The sequence below is a fragment of the Lolium rigidum genome, chromosome 5 (assembly GCF_022539505.1).
Source record: "Lolium rigidum isolate FL_2022 chromosome 5, APGP_CSIRO_Lrig_0.1, whole genome shotgun sequence".
NCBI classification, from domain to species: domain Eukaryota; kingdom Viridiplantae; phylum Streptophyta; class Magnoliopsida; order Poales; family Poaceae; genus Lolium; species Lolium rigidum.
Genome location: NC_061512.1, coordinates 162,957,993 through 162,979,069, shown reverse-complemented (window position 1 = coordinate 162,979,069; position 21,077 = coordinate 162,957,993). Strand labels below are relative to the sequence as shown.

Here is a 21,077-nt window from a genome sequence, read left to right as displayed (position 1 = left end):
TCCCTCGTGCTCTTTCTATATCCCTCTCAACCTCTGACCAAACTAGAAACAATCATGCCTGCTTTCCTCGCGTTCTTTTTCTATCCTTCTTCTTTTTGCGAATGATGTTCTTTTTCTATCCCTCTCGCCCCAAGTCAAATTCAGATCAGATGATATATACTCCCTCCGTGCAGAAATATAAGACGCCGGGGGAAAATTTCCGACCAGGTGAAAATCGCTAAAAAGACGTTCCTACCCTTGATTCCAAATTACAATCAGATCACGATCCGCGCGATCTCTTCCTCGCCCAGGTGCTCCTCCCACCCGCATGTCGACGACGATCCCTCGCCTAGGAGCCGCTTCTCCTCCGCCCTAGCGACCATCAGGTGCTCCACCTCCGGCAGCAACTGCGCCTCCGCCCAGTGACTCCACCTCTGGCCTCCAGCTACTTCTCCTCCGCTCAACAAGTCCCAGATCCGATCGGTCCCGGAAGCCGGCCGCCGTCCCCTTAGCCAGTAGCTCATCGCCCCTCGTCAAGGGCTTCACCAGGAACGCCAGGGCTAGGAGTCACCAGAGATCGAAGCACGCACTGCCTCCTCATGCGCTTCCTCCTGCACCGACCATCTGGTTGCGCCACCCAGCTCGCCGGCAGCTCCAGATCGACCAGCTGCACTTCCCGGAAGACAGCCGCTCCTCCTAGGTCCATGCACCCAGCATCCACCCAACAGATCGTCGGCCAGCACCTCCAGGTCCACGCGCGCCAGCACAACACTTTCTTCCTCGCTCGGCAGCAAAACAGATCACCATGGTTCTTCCAGACCTCAACTTCTCTCCACCTTGAAGAGGAAGGAATCATCCCTGAAGAGGAAGGCAACATGCCTGTATCAGGTCCATTACACTACTGGAAACACTACAACAAGAACTAATGCACTAATATCCCGAAACCAGTGTTATGATTAATTGATTCAGTATTGCACTGGAACTTGCCCCAGCCCTAGCAAAATTAATGTCATTTGTTCTTATAGCAAAACAAGTGCTGGAGTATTTTTGTGCAAACAATACGTGCTGGAGAATTCAACAGATTAATTTTCCCTTCCCCAAAATAAAATAGAATAATTTTGAGTCAGGCTTTCTTTTCTACAAACTCTAGATATTCAGGAAGAAAACAAGAACATAGCTTCTGAGCTGGCGACGTAGGTGAAATAATGCAAGAAAAATGAAAAGTGATATTGATACTACTGTCAGCTTGTTGTGCTGTGTTAAGATATGTTCACAAGCTTCTGTCAGTTTCTTCTCTAATAGTACTGTGATATCGATACTACTGTCAAACACCATCTACATTTGCAATGCACTTGCTATAACGCAAGTAGCCAAAATCTGTCTACCATCTACACTTAACATGCACTTGCAAATCACAACAACCATGTATTGTATAGATGGAACAGACCCAAATGTCTACCAAAATATGTCTACCATCTACACTTAAAGTTTGTTAAGAATTAAGTGTTGTTACACACTCCTGCTGTGTTAAGAGTTCAGTATATGCAAGCTCAAACAGCTCTCAGTTTTAAAAATTAAGTTATTGTGTTTGTAAAAATTAAGTATTGTTACAAATGTTCTGAGGAGTGGGGTGTTCTTATGCAGAAAAGAAAGCCTGACTAGTGAGGAATGTCCATTAAAGAAAGAAAAAGAAACAGACTAACTATATGCAAGGAATTGGGTGCAGGGAAAACTGTTTATACTTCCAAGTTCCAAGCTGCTAGTACTGGCTACCGTTGCTGCTTTAAGTAAGAGAAGAAGGAAGATGACCAAGCTAGCTCCAAAAGGTGGTTCAGGATTAGGCGGTAAGCAATCGTTTTGGCAAGTGGCAATTCTTCACTTTCTAAGTATTAACTGTCCCAAGACTATTAGTAACTGTCAAAGTCAATTTACAGTCCCAAAATATTAACTGCTTGAGGTAGACAGTAAAACAATTTGTACTAGTACTAAAATCAATCAAAGTCAATTTACTTACCCTGTCCCAAAACATTAACTGCTTGAGGTAAACAGTAAAACATTTGTACCAAGAAAATCTATGCACTTAGCAGATACAGGGTGAATTACCAGTATGAATCCTCTTAGGTACGCAAGAACGCTGGAGGTATCACGGTCGCCGCCGAGCTCGTTCACCTCCAGGTCGCCGCCAAGCCCCCATAACCACCGGCCACCGCTGCCTCCGGCCAGGCCGTTGCGCCGACGATGTTGCCTTTGGGTCGCTTCCGCGTGGAGAACAGAGTATACCTCGCAGATACCTCAGCCTCCGATGACGGCTATTCTAAATTTACATGTGCAAGTTAACAAGACATATTATCGGACGACATAATGCACTGCCTAATCACAATAAACAGGTGCAAGTTAACAAGGGGCCTCCAAGGTATACATTAGAACTTGCATAACGGCTAAAGGGGTTGGCAGATGAGCAGTGCATACTTAGGGTGCAGGGACCTAACTCATTTGTTGAACTTTACTAACACCATATGAATCTAGTCCATTTAACACATGCCATGTTCAGAAATTAACCTATCCACATAGAAATAGATTCATCCAAAAACATCGAAATAAGCTGCATTTCTTGATTTCTTGGAACACAGAAGCAGATGGATAAACTAGAGAGGAGATGTATGGTCTGAAGAAAGAAAGCAGATAAGCGTGCACATGTCTTGGTTCGATTCGGATGTGTTCAACAATTATCCTTGCTCCGAAGTCCAAACACAAACTCAAACTGCAAACAGAGAGTCTCAAGCCGAGCCAGACTTATCTGAGTTCAGTCAGGAAATTACGCTGCTTATGGGCTCCCTTGATGTAAATTAAAGCTATTCCTACTAGTCTAGTAGGATGTTCCAATCACGTGCAAAGCTGTACAGAAAACATTCATCGAGAAAAGCTTGTTAGAAATCTACCTGCGCCCGCAGAGCTTCTTGGCCTTGGCGATGACGCGCAACGAGCTCTGCATCAGGTCCGCCTCCACCATCGACAGAACATCCGCGGCACCTACTCCAGTAATTTTCCCTGGGCGTGGACATGGTCCTCGGTGGCGTGCGGCGAGACGATGTCGTCGAGTTTGGTGAAGGCAAAGGGGAAAATGGGGTCGAGTTGGACGCTGGAGATCCACAGCTCCAGGTAGGTCTTCCGCACCCATTGGTTCATCACACGGACCTCCACCCTCTTCTCTTCTTTCTGCAAGGCCGACGTCCCTCCTCTTGCCGTCAAGCGCCACCACCCCCTTCCGCCACCGCCGACCACCACGCCCTCGTTGCATCTGGTCTCGCGGTCACCGGATCCGGCGCGTCCGGACTCGCGGCCACCCGACCCAACATCTCCAACGCTGGATCCGACGATTCGTCGTCGGATTGGACCAAAACGTCCAATCTTTTGGTGGAGGGGAGCACAGGGAGCCGGGGTAAGGTGGAGGCGAGCGCGGTGACGCGAAGGTAGGTAAAGCAGAGCACGGTGGCGACGCGAAGGTAGCTAAAGCACATCGCAGCGGCGAGGCGTTGGGAGCTCAACGGCGACATGTTGGGAGCTTGACGGCGACGCGAGGGAAGCAGAGAGCGGAGTAGAGAGAGAGCGTCGCCTGTCTAGCGAGTGGAGGGGGCCGGGAGAGGAGTGTTACCCCGACTGACACGGGGGGTAATTTTGGAAACTCGGTAAATTTCCCTGCCTAAAAAAATTTGAACGTGAAATGGACAACGTCTTACATTTCTGCACGGAGGGAGTATAAGCCGCGCGAGCCGTGTCCCTCCCTCCCTCAGTCCCTCGTGCGCCAACACAACTCCAAAAACCCAATTTTAGCTCTGCCTTTCCCTGCCCCGGTCTCGTCGCCACGCGCCGACCCAGGATAGTTGTTTTGCTGACGATGGCGGCAGAGGCGGCGCCGCTGCTTGCGCGGGAGGACGGGACCGCCGAGGGATCCGGGCGCGGCGGCGCCACGTGGGCGCAGACGCTGGGCAACGTGGTGGTGTCCATCGTCGGCACGGGGGTGCTCGGCCTCCCCTACGCCTTCCGCACGGCCGGCTGGCTCGCCGGATCCCTCGGCGTCGCCGCCGCCGGATGCGCCACGCTCTACTGCATGCTCCTCCTCGTCAGTACCCACCGCGCACCGCAATACTGCATCATGCCCAGCTGCCTTATATGTGCATCATGCCCAACTTCCTTATCTGTTTACTCTGCATCCTTCGAGCTTTAGTCTTGCCTTGTGTGATTTCCCTTTACTGTTTTTTCCACTCATTATATGCTTCCTTTCGACATTTTTCACCATTCAGTATATACAGATCAGAATTAGCTGTTCATGAAAAAGTTCGTGTCATTCGTGCTTAACTTCTACGTACTGTGATTGTCAGCCGAGACCCTCACGATTTTTTAGACGGGAGGCTCTACATGGAGGATGAGAGAGAGCGAGAGCACACACAAGAGTTTTTGCGCAGCATAATGTCGGACTGCTTTTCTTGTTTCTCCTTTTCTATTTATTCAGATTACAAAGCTCTCACTAGAACGAGCTAAACCCCCGCATCGTTGGTTGTGCAATGTGCACTAGGTTTAGTCAACAGTGATCACTTCAAGATCTCAGGAACTATTATGAATGCAAAAAAAGGTCCACTTTCCTTGTAGATCATTTGGCTGGACTCTCTTCCTCTCTGTCAACTTTTGTCGATCTCGCTCAACGGTCACAGTATCGTGTCGATCTTTTTTCTATTGCCTCTTGAGCATGTTCCCTGCTTTCGGTTGGGCTAAGCCTAAGAATATTTTACTCTTACAAACTGATTCAGCTTTTGGTTTGAAAGCATCACTAACTTGTTGTATTTTCAATCTGAAGGTGGATTGCAGAAATAAACTAGAAGAGGAAGAAACAGAAGAGCCACGTGACGTGCACTACACATACGGGGATCTGGGTGAGAAGTGCTTTGGGACAATCGGCCGATGCTTGACAGAAATCCTCATATTTCTGTCGCAAGCCGGTGGCTCTGTTGCTTACCTGATATTCATTGCCCAGAATCTCAATTCCATGCTTCCTCAGTTTATGTCGCCAGACGGGTTCATCTTCGCCATCCTCCTGCCTATGCAAATCGCTCTTTCCTTCGTTCGCTCGCTGTCCTCTCTTTCACCATTCAGCATATTTGCCGATGTATGCAATGTCCTAGCGATGGCCATAGTTATCAAAGAGGATGTACGGCTTTTCGATCATCCGTTTGCAGATAGAAGTGCTTTTAGTGGACTTTGGGCGGTACCTTTCTCCTTTGGGGTTGCGCTCTTCTGCTTCGAAGGATTCAGCATGACTCTGCCACTGGAATCATCGATGGCGGAACGGAAGAAGTTCCGCTGGGTGCTTTCTCAAGCAATTGCCTGCATCATGTTTGTGTATTCATGTTTTGGAGTGTGTGGGTACTTGGCTTACGGTGATGCCACCAAGGACATCATTACACTTAATCTTCCCAATAACTGGTCTTCTTCTGCAGTTAAGGTTAGTGCGCTTTTCATAACTTATTTGGTGTGAGACGCCTACATATGACTTCCCACATAATGGGTGTTCAGTTTATATTATATCCAAGTTTTGAAGAATCTGTTAATTCACAGGTTGGACTATGCACTGCACTTGCATTTACATTCCCGGTGATGATGCACCCGATTCATGAGATTTTTGAGGCGAGAATCAGATCAAGTGGGTGCCTTCCGAAGCTTTCCCACAATGCCGGTGGCGCAAACTGGATAGCCTTGCACTTGAGCCGTGTCGCTGTGGTGACCGTATTGGCTGTGGTGGCCTCCTACGTGCCTGCATTTGGGTCCTTCATCTCCTTCATCGGGAGCACGGTGTGTGCTCTGCTCGCGTTCGTGCTGCCTACTGCCTTCCATCTGAGCATTGTAGGATCGTCGATGAGCCTGTGGCGACGCCTGCTGGACTATGGTTTCCTTCTCTTTGGCCTGGTTTTCGCTTGCTATGGAACGTTAGCTGCTCTCTAGCTTGTTATACTGAATGAGATCAAAGTGCCAAGGACTATGTTGATGTGTATTTTGTCAAGTGCAAATTATAAACCATATGACTAAAAATCTAACACAAATAAAGAAAAGAAAATAGCCATCATATAAAAAAGAAAGGAAATGGAAAATAGAGGTTGCGACGACACTTATGAAGAAAATTCATATCAGGGTTTCATTTGAAGGCACAACGATCTGAATCCATGGTGTTTATCACGGACTGATGCACCATTGAATTGCATGGTACCATCGTTATTCACCAATTCACCATGATTCATGAAACAAGCCACAAGTGCACGCATCATACATCACAAATTCACAATACGTGCATCTGCATCGCGGTTCGGGATCAACAGTGCACTCATAAGACATGTTGGGGCCAACTTCCTCTAGACAGGACTTCCTACATTTCTCGGGGGTACACTCCTCCATATAGGAGAAGGCCAAGCCGTAGCGCCAAGTAGTTGCCACTGACTTGGTCGCCATGTTTGTGCATTTGAAGCACATGCATTAGGATAATCCTGTCAAGGCTTATTGCGCTAAATTGCCATGTCTGGCAAATTGTTGAACCATATATAGCATTTACCTTTTTTATCATTTATAGGCGAAGTTGTATAATATTTGCAACCAGTTTCCTGAGCTCAAGTTGCAATGGATTTTAGTTAGAGGGGACTAGTGGGTAATCGACATAATTTACACGGACCAACAATTAGCTCAAGAGTAAGACCCAACTCCTTTGGCATGATATGTTTGGTTTTGTGCGTGCATGTGCATGTGAGGGGGGTCTACAGTGAGATGTTGATCCACGAAGTGTATATTATTAGTATGATGTTATACTTCAATAGAATATAAGATTCTCCTAACTAGTCACAATACTTCGCATATGAAAATGGATAAAATGCACCGTAATGCAAAATAAAGTCTTTTGTGGGCGATTGTGGTCATTACTTGGGTATGTTTATGTTGACCCAAGACTTGACCTAAGACGCGTGTATATGTCTACATTCTAGTTTGTGTTTGAATAAAATGCTACATACATTGAGAAGTTTATTTTTTTACGAGAATATATGAATGCTCTTCTTTTGTGAGCAAAGCTCATTTTGCGCTTGCTAAATTATATTATGCTGAGATTTTTTATATGAATGCTCTTCTTCTATGAGCAAAGCTCATTTTGCGTTTGCTAAATTATGTGACCCTTCTATCACTACTATGAAAAATTAGCCACAAACGCAGATAAGAGTAGGTTAGGCCGATTGGAGAAGCTGGATTATTATCCGCCTCAATGCCAAAGCCAGAATCTAGGAATATGATGAATCCAAACCAAAATGTACTACTTTCACCTTTCCTGGGCTTATGTGCAAAATAAACAACTAAGGCACTTTATCATCATCCCGAAGAGACATCCAACGAGGCAAAGGGGAGGAGATTTTCCTTATCCTCCTGATGCCGCTTCTCATGCGCCTCTCCCCACCGGCGGCGGCGCCGTCGCCGCCGTACCGGCGAAGCTCCGGCGGATATATTAGACGAGCCAACGCCGTCCTCTACGAGACCTCTGGTGAGTTCTCGTCTCATCTTCTCCACCTACATTGCTCGTATTATTCTCTCGTTTCCGTACGGCGGTACATCCCTGAGCGATGGCGACTGACCGCTTGCCTCTAATGCCTTCCGGCGTTGGATTGGAGATGTATTTCGTTGATTATGTTCGATTTCGGTATGCTAGCCATTTCATGATTTGTTTGTATGACCATTTCAACTTCTTGCAAATGCTGAAGGAGCAAAACGTTTAGCCATAAATTGTCTCATTAGCACAAGTTACAACTACATCGATGTTATTATGTATCCTAAAAATGGGACCTGGGTGCCTTGTCTTGAGGAAAGAGCGAATGTTTCTTCTTCTACTTCTTCATGTCATGTAACGATTTTTTGTTGGTGTTAAGGGGGTATGTAACGATAGCTGACATGTAATGAAATTTGTCCTGCAGAGCGAGTGTTTCCTTTAGCTAGATGTGCCTCCTCATCAACTGACCACGCTCGTACTAGCAGCAATGACTTCGATATAGCTAATGGACATGGTCATTTTCTTATCAAGTCTACATCTGATCTTCAGGTATGATGGTGAGTCCCTTGGTCTATTTTTAGAGTATCACAAAAATAATTGAACCAAACCTTTTATTGAACATAAGGCTGAATTAGGCCTTGGTTTTTAGTCGCTTCAAATGTGTTTCAAACGGATTTATGTTCTTTCAGTTCTCAGCAGAGCTCGAGTTTACTGCTTGCAGACAGTTCTGTTGATGTCTCATCTATAACATTATACTACTTAATTTGTTCTTTGCAGACAGCTGTATCTTCTTGTTTCGGGAAAGCATTTGTTGTCAGCAGTGCTGTCATGCTTGTTCTGCCACCCAGCTGTTTCGCAGAGCAATGTGAGCCGGGGTACTCTCTTCCTAACATGCCCCTGCTGTTTGCAATAGCCATGGTCGGCGCTACTGTCGGAGGTAAAGTCATCATGCTTTGAACTAAAAAGATATAGGTACTTAGGGAAGTGTTTGCGCCTAGCAAACTAACTTCATTTTCACCCCAACAATACGTAAACCATAATATTCTTACATATGTATTTTTGTTTTCTAATACTTCATCGACAACTTGAGTAGTTATGAATATCTGAAGAAAGACATGCCAAACATGAATTGCTTACACTTTCAGTACAATAACATCAGGGAGTTTGCTAATCAAGCATTTACGTCTGTGTTTTACTCTTTATTTCTTAGATGAAAATGGCATTTTGCTTAAATCATGAAATATGTCTAGGTTCTTTACCAGCCTATTAGTTTAAGTAGACTCAGTGCTATCTGAACTGAGGTCTAATGTCCTGAGCATAGAGGTTTTGTTAGCATTTATACGTATACTAAAGTTGAGGACCTTTCCAGGAGGATGCTTCTTTTAGGTACGTGCAACGATGTAATAGCTAGTCTTGCCTTTGACCTTCAGGTCCTCAATATTGTTCTATTTTTTGTTTCTCAATGAATCAGCAGAGTGCCTGCCTTTCCTGTAAAAATACTATTTGTACACATCCAATCCAAATATCCTATCTTGTTTTCACATATTCAATAAGTTTCAGTTTATTGTATATGAAAATAATTTGGATGTAGCCAGAAAGACCTGAATTCCTACGGATTATTTGAACAGTTACTATTTGTCTGTGTGACAGTTTTTTTCTGATGGCCATTTCCGGATTTCCCCATTATTGCTCTTGTTTGCATAAAGAATCAGATAGTTGGTAGTTCAGGCTACCTATTTCCCCTCGATTATTCTGTAATTCTCGTTATATATATGACTTTTCTGGTAACTATCCAAGATTTTCTACGTTATATTGAACAATTCAGAAATCCTGTAGGGCTCCTTGCGAGACAAAGGAAAGGAGAGCTTAAAAAACTGAATGATCAACTACGTCAGATAAACGCTTCACTGAGAAGACAAGCCAAGATCGAATCTTATGCTCCTGCTTTGAGCTATGCACCAGCTGCTAGTAAGGTGCCAGAATCAGAAGTTATTGTTGATCCTCACAAACAGCGCCTAATTACATATCTGAGGACTGGGAAGAACTACCTGAGAAACCAAGCCCCTGACAAGGCATTTCCTGAGTTTAAGGCAGCTCTTGATCTTGCACAATCTTTGGGTGATCATGTCGAAGAGAAGAAGGCTGCACGAGGATTAGGTATGTTCTTCATTGTTTGACATGAATTTCATTTATCTTTTACTTGCACACACACATTTTAAACTGAATGCACTGTGACACATCCTTCATTGTCTAGGGAGCCCAGCAGAACTACTTCGTACCTAATTTTTGTAAAAATGCTGAACATGGCAATGGTAGTTTAATCACGTTATTACAAAAACAATTTTTCATCATTTTTAGCAGTAAACTGAATCATATAAACACGTCAATGAGGTGTCATTACTCTGTGTTACCGGGCAGTGCTGATTGGAAATATTGTGATGCCCATTTTATTTTTGCCACACCCAAATGATGGAGTTACTTTGCATCGACCAGGAGCATCATTACAAAGACAAGGAAATTACAAAGAAGCAATAAAGTACCACTCCATGGTACTCAGCATCTCCAAGATGACCGGAGAGGATTCGGGTGTCACTGAGGCGTACGGAGCAATAGCCGATTGCTACACCGAACTTGGTGAGCTCGAGAAGGCAGGCAAGTTCTACGACGAGTACATTGCAAGATTGGAGAATGACTAAAACCAAGGGTGAGTGTGTATATTACCTGCGAGAGCACAAACACGGCTAATCTTTTCGTTCTTCAGTAGCCATGTGATGTATTGTAGATGTGCAGTTCCCGGCTTTAAATTCTGGATTATTACTATTGTAACTTTGAAGTTCTTTTTGCTCAGTAATAATGTGAGATTTTGTTTGGGCCAGATCAGTACCATGCAGTGTAGCTATTTTTGTAGTGCTGGTTTAATGTAAGTACAGACCCTGTCGAAATCCGACTTTCCCATTTGGCTCTTTTCAAATCATCTCAACCTTCAATGAATATGGGAACTCTACTACAGTTAAGCCATACTATTTTGGGTTTAAAATTTTGAATGGAATTGAAGATCTCTGGAATAGACCTTACGATTGCAAGTTTGCAACCAGATAAGTCAACCTTTTGAAAAATGTCAAAGCTCAGTTTCGAAAAATTAAATCATGGTCTACCCCAATTTCTATTCTATTTTTACAAATTAGGGCACACACAATTGTGTGATGTTAATTAGCTTTTTAACGGAACCACATACGGTAATTGCTATTTCTCTTGGCCGAGAGAATGATCTTTTTAAACTTATAACGATAATATAGTTTTCCCCTAGTACACATACTCTCCATCAGTTCCAACATACAATGCGTTATTTGATTGTCCATATTTGTTTCAGCCGTAAATTACACATACTACCCCCTATCTAAAAATAGGTGTTCTTAGTTTTGCCTAGATGGATGTATCTAGATACACTTTAATTATAAATACATTTGTACCTAGAAAAAGTTGAGACACCTATTTTTAAACGGGAAAAGTATGATATTTAGCCAAATGGTTTACATAATCACAACCACGCAAATTAGGAGGCGACGGAAAAAGCCACAAAAACCATCTAGGGTTCCGTCCTCCTCGCCGGCGATACCGCCGGTCCGCTCCGCCTCCGGTGGCCTTGGGGCCATGGAGGTGCGGCGGACCACGGTCCCTCGCCGGCGGGGAGTTTCCTTTCTTAATTTAATTTGCTTTTCAATCTCTTTTTTGGGATGGTGAGGCAGCGGCTACATCAGGTCCTCCCCGCCCTATCCTCGCTCCGGTGGTGCATCTAGCGCTGACGGAGGGCCCGTGGAGTTGTGTGTCCGTCGAATCTCTGGGATCCGGTCGGTTTTCGTGTTTGCTGGTGTGGTTTCATGTGAGTCTCTTCCGATCTACGGTTGCCATCATTGGTGATGGTTGCTGCTCTGGTGCGCCGGTCCTTTAGGACCTTAGCACGATGACTTTCCATCTTTCTACTACAACAAGCTCTACTACGACAAGCTTTGCCTGACTCCGGCGATAGAGGGGCGAGGACAGCGGCGCGCCTTCGGCTCGTGCTAGTGTCTGTAGTCGTCGCTAGGTGGTCCGAGTACCAATTTGTAATTTTCTTTATTTTTTGGGCTATTTGTACTACCGTTATTAATAGATCAGTGGATTTTGTTGGAAGTAAAATCGAGAGGCAATGAAGAGAGACAACAAATGATTCAACTGTTCTGTTCCATTGATGATTCACAACTTATATACAAGGGGAAGAGACGCGAATATGGGTCACGTCTGTTAGAAGAGGTGTGAGGAAGGGTTGTGTCTGTTGACAAACCAATCAACATAGAGAATTACACGAGGGAGGATTACCCCTTTAATTAACCTATTAATTAAATCCTAACACTCCCCCTAATCCTTCCTTGTCCTTGTGCTTGGTCATCTCTAGAATCATCTTTGGAATCATCTCCTCTAAAATCCCTGTGGGAAAAATACGAGGAGAGTAGTGTGTATGTTATGTTGCTAAAACTCCTTAAAACCCAGTGGGAAAATAAGGAGAAAATGGTGCAACATATAATGGTTAGATATGCTGTTAAAACTCCTTCAAAACCCAGTGGAAAAATAAGGAGAAAATGACACAACATATAATTGGTATTGTCTCTTTGTTAACTCAATATGAGAAAAACCTTGTAAAAGGGAAAAACCCATAGAGTTTAGAGAACAATATATGTCGTATATACTTTCCTAAAAAACCCTGTTGGGGAAAACAGAAAATATGACATATCATCTTGTGTTGATATTACCTCATTAAAAACCTTGACGAGAACCTGTGTAGTAAACTCATGAAGGGAAAAAGAGTGTAATATGATGCTTTGAACATGATTGATTCAGGAAGATACTCCCCCTGATTCTTGCAATTTTGGAAGCCATCGCATACCAATTTCATAAAATATTTCTGGAACGTTGAAATTGGTAGAGACTTCGTGAACAAACCAACAACATTATTGTGTGATTTGACTTGCAAGATGTTTATTCCCTAACTCTTCTGAAGTTCATGGAGATAAAACAATCTAGAGGCAATATGCTTAGTGATATTGATCTTAATGTATCATGTTTGCATCCATGCAACACAAGAAACATTATCTGTGTAGATAATGATTGATGGTTCAAGAGAACCAATACCACATGACTCATATATGTGGTTTATCATTCCGTAAAGCTACACGTGTTAACGCGGCTTTGTATTTTAGAATGATTGGTAGGTGTAGTCACCAGAGTATGTCTCGAAGACATCAATGGAGCGATAATTCTACCATGTTGATACACATTGTGGGGATCATTCAAGTAGCCAACATCAGTGTATCCTGATGATATTGGAGTTCAGATTTCTCTGAAATTACAAGAATATGTCAAGTAATGTGTGGTGCCTTGGAGATATCGAAAGATATTCTTGATTCCCAACCAATTGCATTGGTGGGTCCAATGGCACTGAGATATGGAACTTCAAGTTCCAACATCCCTTCTACATCATCCCGTGGTTTGAGTGAATCTTTCTCTACGTCTAGAGATCGAACAACCGGCATGGGAGATGGATATGACTTGTCCATTTTAAGTTTCTCCAATATTTATAACATAGGCAACTTGGTGTACCATAATACTTGAGTGAAGTAGCTTGACTTGTAGTATCAAGCTTTGTTTGGGTTAAACCAAATTCTTCATCTCAAGTTCCGTCTTTAGGATGATCACGTGCTTCATCATTGCAAGATAAATACTTGTGTATGACAAAAACGCATGAGTAATCATCATTGTAGGAGTAATTCTTGTGTATAACAAACTCACTACATCGGTTGTACCAGAATATACCGACAACAATAAGCCATGTTGTGACTTATTAAATTTACATAATACATGTTGCATTTCATTTCGATTCGGATTGTGATTCCATCGAGAACCATACATGACCAAATCTAGTGATCCACTTGGATATGTAGTCACTACATCTATCAACTGCATAGATAGATGATTTTGTACTGCCAATGATATAATGTATCGGAAATAGGATTTCACTCGCGTCTGGAGATTAGGTCTCGGATCTTTGCGTAAATCCGACCTTGTGCTACAAGCCTTGCTTTCTCACCACCTTGTTATCTCGTTCCGTTGCTGGAAGAGAACATATTGAACCGCATAGGGAATTCATTTTGAGGAGCGAGGCTAATTCTGCTTGGATTGCATCCTTTGATTGTTTCAATCCAAGCAAGTGGTTTACACTCTGCCATGGCCATGGTCTTTGGATATGAATCATTATGAAGGATGTTTGCAATCATACAAGAGAAATATTCTCGACATTTGTAGGCTTTAATCATATGATTCTCCAGAATCGATATAGTTGGAGGAAATCTAAGCACCCATGACGACTCTTCGTGATTTCTCAATACGCGTGAGTCCGGGTGTTCCGATGTCCTAGCCAGTGTGTGCAAACTGAAGCTAGGTTGTGGAGGTTTCCCGTCCACTGGGTGTATACTACCCATCAGGTGTTTATCAACGCTAGGTTGATATGTATTTACTGATTCAGAGGATTTTTCCTCGTCTTTCCTTGTTGCTTGTAGGAAGCTAGATCCTGGTTAGAGGCCGTACTACTCCCCCTCTTTTAAGAAATAGGGAGTTGAGTGGTTTTTATTGGTACCTCCACTCTTTCGGGCGCATTTCTAGCCGGATTAAAGGATTATATAACACCTTTGAGATCGATAAATGAATCTGGCAGGTTATTTGCGAATTGTTGCAAATTTGTGAATCCTAGACGTATAGTCCATATTTTTGAGTACGTGGACATGAGGAGGAACGTGAAGTTCCAAATAATTTCCTGGCATTCTATTTGGTACTTGATATCTCCCCTAATGCCTGGAAATATCCATCCTTCAATATTTGCAATCAACGTACGAGGCTATGAACAGATCCCTTATGAGGAGTTCAAGGTACTTAGAGATCGACGGAGATCTGTACCCCACATAGATCCCTAATTTATGGGCCTATGATGTACGCTGCGGTGGTGAGATCGGTACGCGTGAAGCGATTCCGAACTTACGCGGATGGGAAATGCTCGGAGGATTTCCACGTATCAATTACGAGAGGGGAAGTTACTGCGGTATGCGCTTAGTTAGTCAAGGGTGTGTAAAGCCGCATGACTCCAACGTGAAGTTGGTAAAATTTCAACTCATTAACAAAGGTCATGCAACGAGCCCGATCCTCTTGGTCAGATATTCAACCAAACCTTTTGTGTATGGACATATGTGACAAAGTGCTAAACTCCAATCTTCGAAAGCCATGCAATAATTATTGGAGGCACATGAAGAGAATTTTGCATCATTGTCCATTCGAATTGATTATAATTCGATTTCAGTCCACACTATGGTTGAAAGAGGCCACAAATATCACCTCGAATGCATTCGATCGAGGGACTATATGAGAACCTCAAAATGAGCTACATAATATTCAATTATTAAGAAAACTTAGCTTCATGCAAATCATGACCAATGGAATTGATTTATAGGCAACATGTGCTACGGGTTGGATGTACGTGTAGTACAATCCAAACAATAGAGATGGTACCTTTTTAAATACTTGTTCCTCATCCATTGGATTGAATCCCATAGAAATCTATATATAGAATTAGAGAGTTTCCATTGTGGAAATCTTTATCAAATATATAGAAGACATTCAATCTTATTCATACCAAAGTGCTGATAAAATATATTGTGAAATACAATATATATGTTCTATTACAACAACAAAAATGGACATGAATAAATCATTCACTAAGGAGATAATGAGACTAGTTAAAGTCTCCAAACATGTCGGTTGAGGCATACTCAATGATCATGTTCTCCGTGCCCATAGGGTCCTTTGACCGCTAGAGAGGCATGGTGTTGCAACGTCTAGGAGGAACGTCATGCAAACAACTAGCTCCATTTGTGCGGTCTGGATGAAGGTTCAAGTGAGATTCAAACCTTTCCCTTAAGGTCATTTGCATGCCAGCGATGGCTGATACAGAAAAACCAGATGTTGTGGGGTGTGGCATTCCTGCATGATATGCATATAGCATCCACGGGTTGACAAAATCATCAATGTCCAGGACCCATGTTAAATGAATACTTCCATGTCATCTCATCGCACTACCTTTTGAGAAAGGTCAGCCATATGTTGTATGAAATATTCATGCATTAATTTACCATCAGTAAATTACGTAGGATGAAAAACCTATGGCTAAGCATATTCATGGACATGGTGATTCTTAGTGGCCCATAGGTCAAGCCTTCCACAAGAATACCACAATGTGGTGTAGATCTTAAAATTAAAGTTAGTCACCTCAAAAAGGGATAAACCTTTAATTTCCTTAAAAACACATGGATGTAGTCAACCAGCTAGTGGCGCCTCACTCTTATAGACATTCTCATCGATCATAGCCTCCACAACCTTACGTTATTTATAACACATGAAGGTAATCACCATAAAATGGTGTTAAACCTCTCAGTTGTGCATGAAAATTAATTCACAGCTGTGATGATGTCTCATAAGTTGTGTGTGCATGGGAGGTAATCACCAAATTATGCAAGTATTTTGCATAATTCTCTTCATAGCATAACATGGCGATGTTATCGTCGCCAATGTCTTGGTTCCAAATTTGATGGAGTACGTGACACTAAAGTCACAACCAATGAAAAATGCTATGAAGTTGCGAAGCATTTGGAAAACTTCATCAAGGTAGTCACCAGATGTGTAGACATCATAGTTTTAAACGAAAATTATTTCGTTGCTATGATACCATGCCATAACTATTGCGTCTTCATTTTTGCTTGAAACACATGGAGGTAATCACTACTATGTAGTGTAGACCCCACTCTCATGGAGCTTTTTCAACCTTGTGTTAATTAAAACCCATTGAAGGTAATCACCGCATGGCGGTGTAGACCTCGCAGTTGAGAACGAAATAAATTCGTTGCCATCATGCAATCCATAAGTTGTGTGCAAAATTGAAGGGGTCATTATGTCATAATGACATAATTTAGACCTTAAGATAACGGTGCATAATCTACAGTTAAGTAGTAGATGCCACTTATCAATTACCTTCTAATTCACAAGTATAAACTTGACATAGTTATGCAAGTGTCATACACTTGGTTACCTGATATTTTCCAAATTTGCAAGAAAAATCCATATTCTATACGAATAATGGAGCCATCATATTTCTTTGCAAGAGTATTACCCATGTAATACATACGTCATTTTACATGCGTAAAATGATGCATAATTAATTATTATGCAATTCAGCAGGACCAATGGTTTATTATGCATATTTGCTCTCAAGCCTCGCAAATAACAATAAACTCATGGTCAAACTGCTGAAACAGCAAGAGTCCAACGAGACTCGGTTGCAATTTCTGTAAGTACAAGAGGTAGACCTCAAAGATCTGAAAAATCTGGTGGTGAACCAGAAATTCCATGGAATTTTGGGATTACCAACAATTCATGGGCTGATTTGAAAACTGCCAAATAGATAGGATTATCCATCCTTCTCCCGTGCAGTTCCGTCCCACGAGGGGATTTTGGTAACCGCCGGCGGCGGTCGGGTTAGGCTCGCTGTGCCGCCGGCCTTTACGAGGCTGCCACGCCTGGAGGGAGGCCGTGGTCGACCGTCGGTCTTTAGGGTGCCGCACCACCAAATCTTGTTGGTTGTGCTTCGACGCGCGGCATGGCCGCCCGCTTCCGCAGTCCGTCGCCTCGCGGCCTCGCGGCCTGCCACTTGGAGAGGAGCCATGTCGGCCGGAGGGACAGCCACCGAGCGAGTTCCGAGCAATGCCGCGCATGCCCTCGGAGGCTCGGACGCTAGCCTAAATCACCCACGCCGCTTCGGGAGCGCGCTTGCCGGTTAGGGGAAACGCCGCGACGCGGCCAGGCGGAAGCCAAGACCACATCAGGGATGGGCATCGCTCTTGCTCCCTCTGAACAATATACCGACGCCGTCGCCGTGCGTCCAGAACGGCAAGCCTTCCGCTGAACAGCAATATCCTCTACATACAGACATCGATACAGGGGAAAAAAAATTAGTTCTTTGACCAATGATTAATCACAAGAACACGAAAGACTAGCAGTCTCCCGATCAATATTTTGCATGTAGGCATGCCGCATGCAGCCACCAATGGTGAATGCCAGACGAGATCAACAAAGATCGATTCTCTGTCTCTAGAAATTGCTGTCCGTCGTGCAGCGCTTGTTATTGTAATGCGATAATCATGACGCCTCGTCCAGTTCCGGCAGGAGGTCCTCGTCCATTCGTCGTGCTTCGCCGACCGGCCAAAATTGCTCTATCGGAGAGCAACGTGCTGATAACGTGTTGGAAGTAAAATCGAGAGGCAATGAAGAGAGACAACAAATGATTCAACTGTTCTGTTCCATTGATGATTCACAACTTTTTTTTCGAGAATTTCTCTGCATTCATATCACGAAAAGATACAAATTTGTTGACCTTTACAAGCACAGAGAAACACAAATACAAAGAGACGAAACACCCGAACACCCTCAAGACCACCATAACCCATGAAGATCTCCGAGGCCCGTGTCATCATCCCATAAACTTGAGAGAAGACCCAAATCTTCGACCACGGTGTAATTGCCACCACGCTGCTTCCTCCTTCCTTGACACCAGCGCCGAGAAGGCATGGACACCAATCCAACACGCCTGCAGCAGCCGTCGCCATGGAAGAGACGCGAATATGGGTCACGTCTGTTAGAAGAGGTGTGAGGAAGGGTTGTGTCTGTTGACAAACCAATCAACATAGAGAATTACATGAGGGAGGATTACCCCTTTAATTAACCTATTAATTAAATCCTAACAGATTTCTCGCAAAAAAAAAAAATCACAACCACGCAAATTGCTTTTGAATGAGAATCTAACTGGTGGCAAACTGAAATTTTCGCTCTTGACGTCTCAAGACAAAATTAGGAGTCAAAATCTTTCTGCACATCCAAGGCCAAACTAGCGGCCCCACGGCCATAGACAAAATCTTGTTCGAGAATACGTGTGACCTCAACTTCACGTTCACAGTCGTAAAGTTGGACGAAATCTGGCTACAATTTATCAGAAGATACAGCTTACGTACGTTCACACTTTGTAAGAGCATTTTCACCAGCCGCTCCAAATTTGGGCGCGCTAAAATTGTATTACAGTGTTGAATTAGCAGCTTGCAGCGCGCGTGGTTACAGACATGATTTCCAATGCCTTGAAACTTTAGCGCATTCTAGTTTGCGGTTTTCCAGCAGCTGTAAAATGCAGCGCGCTGTGCCACAAACACCAAATACACATAAATATAGAACAACAAAGATCAAACATACGTAAAATGAATCAAAATAAAGTAGTTTAAATATTTCTTACAACACAATCAAATAGTTCACAATATTACAATAAATAGTTCATCAATAATAAAACAAACAGTTCACAAGAACAATACATCAAACATATAATAAAAATAATTATTTTGTTGGCTATTCAATTTCCACCACTCCTCAATGAGATCGTTTTAAGATCTGCATGCGACCCAGTTCGACGAATTGCATGGTAGGAGGCAATAAGGGCCACCCTCTCTTCTCTCCTCCGCACTTGCACCGGTCGTCCCATCAATTCATACACGGTGGAGTCTAAATCTTCTTGCCCACGCTCATTTCCTATGATCATGTTATGCATGATCACACAATCGGTCAAGATGTACCATAGGATCCCTTATCCCAAAATATAACCGGTCCTCGCACAATAGAAAATTGGGCTTGTAAATCCCAAATGCTTTCTCAACATCTTTCCTAGCCACCGCTTGTGCATTATGAAAACCAACTTTTCTAATTACCTTTTGGTTTGACAACCGGCTTCAAAAATAATTGCCACTTTGGATAAATACCATCAGCAAGGAAATAGCCATAATTGTATGTGCGGCCATTTGCTACAAACTCCACCGCTGTAGTTTCACCATCAATCCTTGTCATCAATGGTGACCGTTGAAGAACACTGAGGTCATTGCAAGACCCGGGCATCCCGAAGAAAGCGTGCCAAATCCAAGTCTCATAATCGGCGCAGCTTCAATGATTATTGTGGAATCCTTGTTATGGTCTTTGAATTGATCATGCCATGCCGCACGACAATTCTTCCAACTCCAATGCATGCAATCAATTGAGCTGAGCATACATGGAAACCCCCGAGCAGCGTTGACCTTCAAAAGCTTTGCCATGTCTTGAGCATTGGGGGCTCTCAGTATGTCTCACCGAATACTCGAACAATGCCACCACAAAGCGTTTGACACAATTTATGGCTTGACTCTCACCCATTACAAAGTGGTCATCAACAAGATCCGCCGGAATACCGTATGCCATCATACGCAAAGCGGCAATCACCTTTTGAGAGGTGCTATGTCCAAGCTCTCCGGCGGCATTTCTCCTATGCCCAAAACACCGATCACACTTCATCACCTTCTTCGATATGGTCTTTAACAAGTCCGTGCTCATCCTAATATGTTGGATTCTCCAAAAAAAAAACAGTTGCGCATCAACTTGGCGTGACCCTCACTCCTTTCCCTCCATAGCTTTTGTCGATCGAAAACGGAACCACCGTGCTTCGGCCTTTTGTGGGAGTGGAGAGCCATAAGCATGGCCATTTCCTCCTCCTCTTGGAGGTCCAATTCTTCATCCATTGAATCATAGGACGAACGGCATCTACAAATAAGCGTTGCACTTGTTGAAGCTAGAAACAATGCATAAAAAAAAGAAAATGGTGAGGCGACGATGCATACCGTTTGGGAAATTCGTCGAACATCTTGTGCGTGCGGACAACAGCGGCGGCCGCGAGCACATTTCTAAGCTCAACGACGGGCGGCGCCGTCCGCGGAGAAGCGGTGGAGGCCGAGGGCCGCGGGATTCGGTGCGGCAATGGCTCGCGATAGGCCATCTGATGAGCGGCGGCGCGGGGCGGATCGGCAACGACGCGAAACAGATGCGGCGGTGGCGGCAACGCGGGATTTGGTGGGCGGCGGAGGGGCGGACGACGCAGGAGTTGGAGAGGAGGGAAAAAGGGGGCGGCGCCCGGAAAATTCACCGAGCAGTTGAGCCTTCCCTCAAGGTTCTTCTTTTGCCACGTGCCGGAGCGACCGTCCAATATTCGGCGCGTACAATAGCGCAATTTCCCGCGCGTGTGCGCTTTTCATTTTACAGCTAGGGTTGGAGGGCACAAATACAAGACCCGCGCGCACGCTAAATCAGATTTTTACACAGTTCGCATTTTAGAGCCTCTATTGGATGCCCCATGCCGTGTGAATGTGGAGGAGGTAGCGGCGGAGAGGACGATGTGGTGTCAAACTCACGGAGACGACGTACGAAACTGGCATTTGGCGCTGTGCGCCTGTGCCTCCTTTTAGTCGGTCAGTGTCGCCGAACACGCGAGGCGAGGGCGAAGCAGAAAATGGCTACTTCCAGGCCGTTCGCGCTCGGCCTCTTTCCCCAGCCGCAGCCGCTC

General features: G+C 44.1%; 2 protein-coding genes and 1 long non-coding RNA gene across 4 annotated transcripts; 2 read left to right on the top strand and 1 right to left on the bottom strand.

Moving 5' to 3' along the window:
* Positions 1 to 392: 392 nt before the first annotated feature.
* Positions 393 to 3,181, bottom strand: LOC124654031. Of its 2 annotated transcripts, none has more exons than XR_006988150.1 (3): positions 2,919 to 3,181; positions 2,083 to 2,293; positions 393 to 858 (listed from the first exon to the last, which is right to left on the bottom strand). It is a non-coding gene; the product is annotated as an uncharacterized LOC124654031 (long non-coding RNA). The 2 variants fall into 2 exon arrangements; XR_006988151.1 differs by having other exon boundaries at positions 393 to 837.
* Positions 3,182 to 3,874: 693 nt separating this feature from the next.
* Positions 3,875 to 5,973, top strand: LOC124656632 (amino acid transporter ANT1-like). Its single transcript, XM_047195342.1, has 3 exons — positions 3,875 to 4,099; positions 4,832 to 5,476; positions 5,590 to 5,973. The coding sequence occupies exons 1-3, from the start codon at positions 3,875 to 3,877 to the stop codon at positions 5,971 to 5,973; spliced, it is 1,254 nt and encodes a 417-aa protein (XP_047051298.1).
* A 1,428-nt stretch (positions 5,974 to 7,401) lies between these two features.
* On the top strand, positions 7,402 to 10,421 carry LOC124653168 (protein FLUORESCENT IN BLUE LIGHT, chloroplastic-like). The gene is made up of 5 exons (XM_047192234.1): positions 7,402 to 7,543; positions 7,971 to 8,095; positions 8,324 to 8,483; positions 9,383 to 9,703; positions 10,040 to 10,421. The coding sequence occupies exons 1-5, from the start codon at positions 7,432 to 7,434 to the stop codon at positions 10,240 to 10,242; spliced, it is 921 nt and encodes a 306-aa protein (XP_047048190.1). The 5' UTR covers positions 7,402 to 7,431; the 3' UTR covers positions 10,243 to 10,421.
* Positions 10,422 to 21,077: the final 10,656 nt, after the last annotated feature.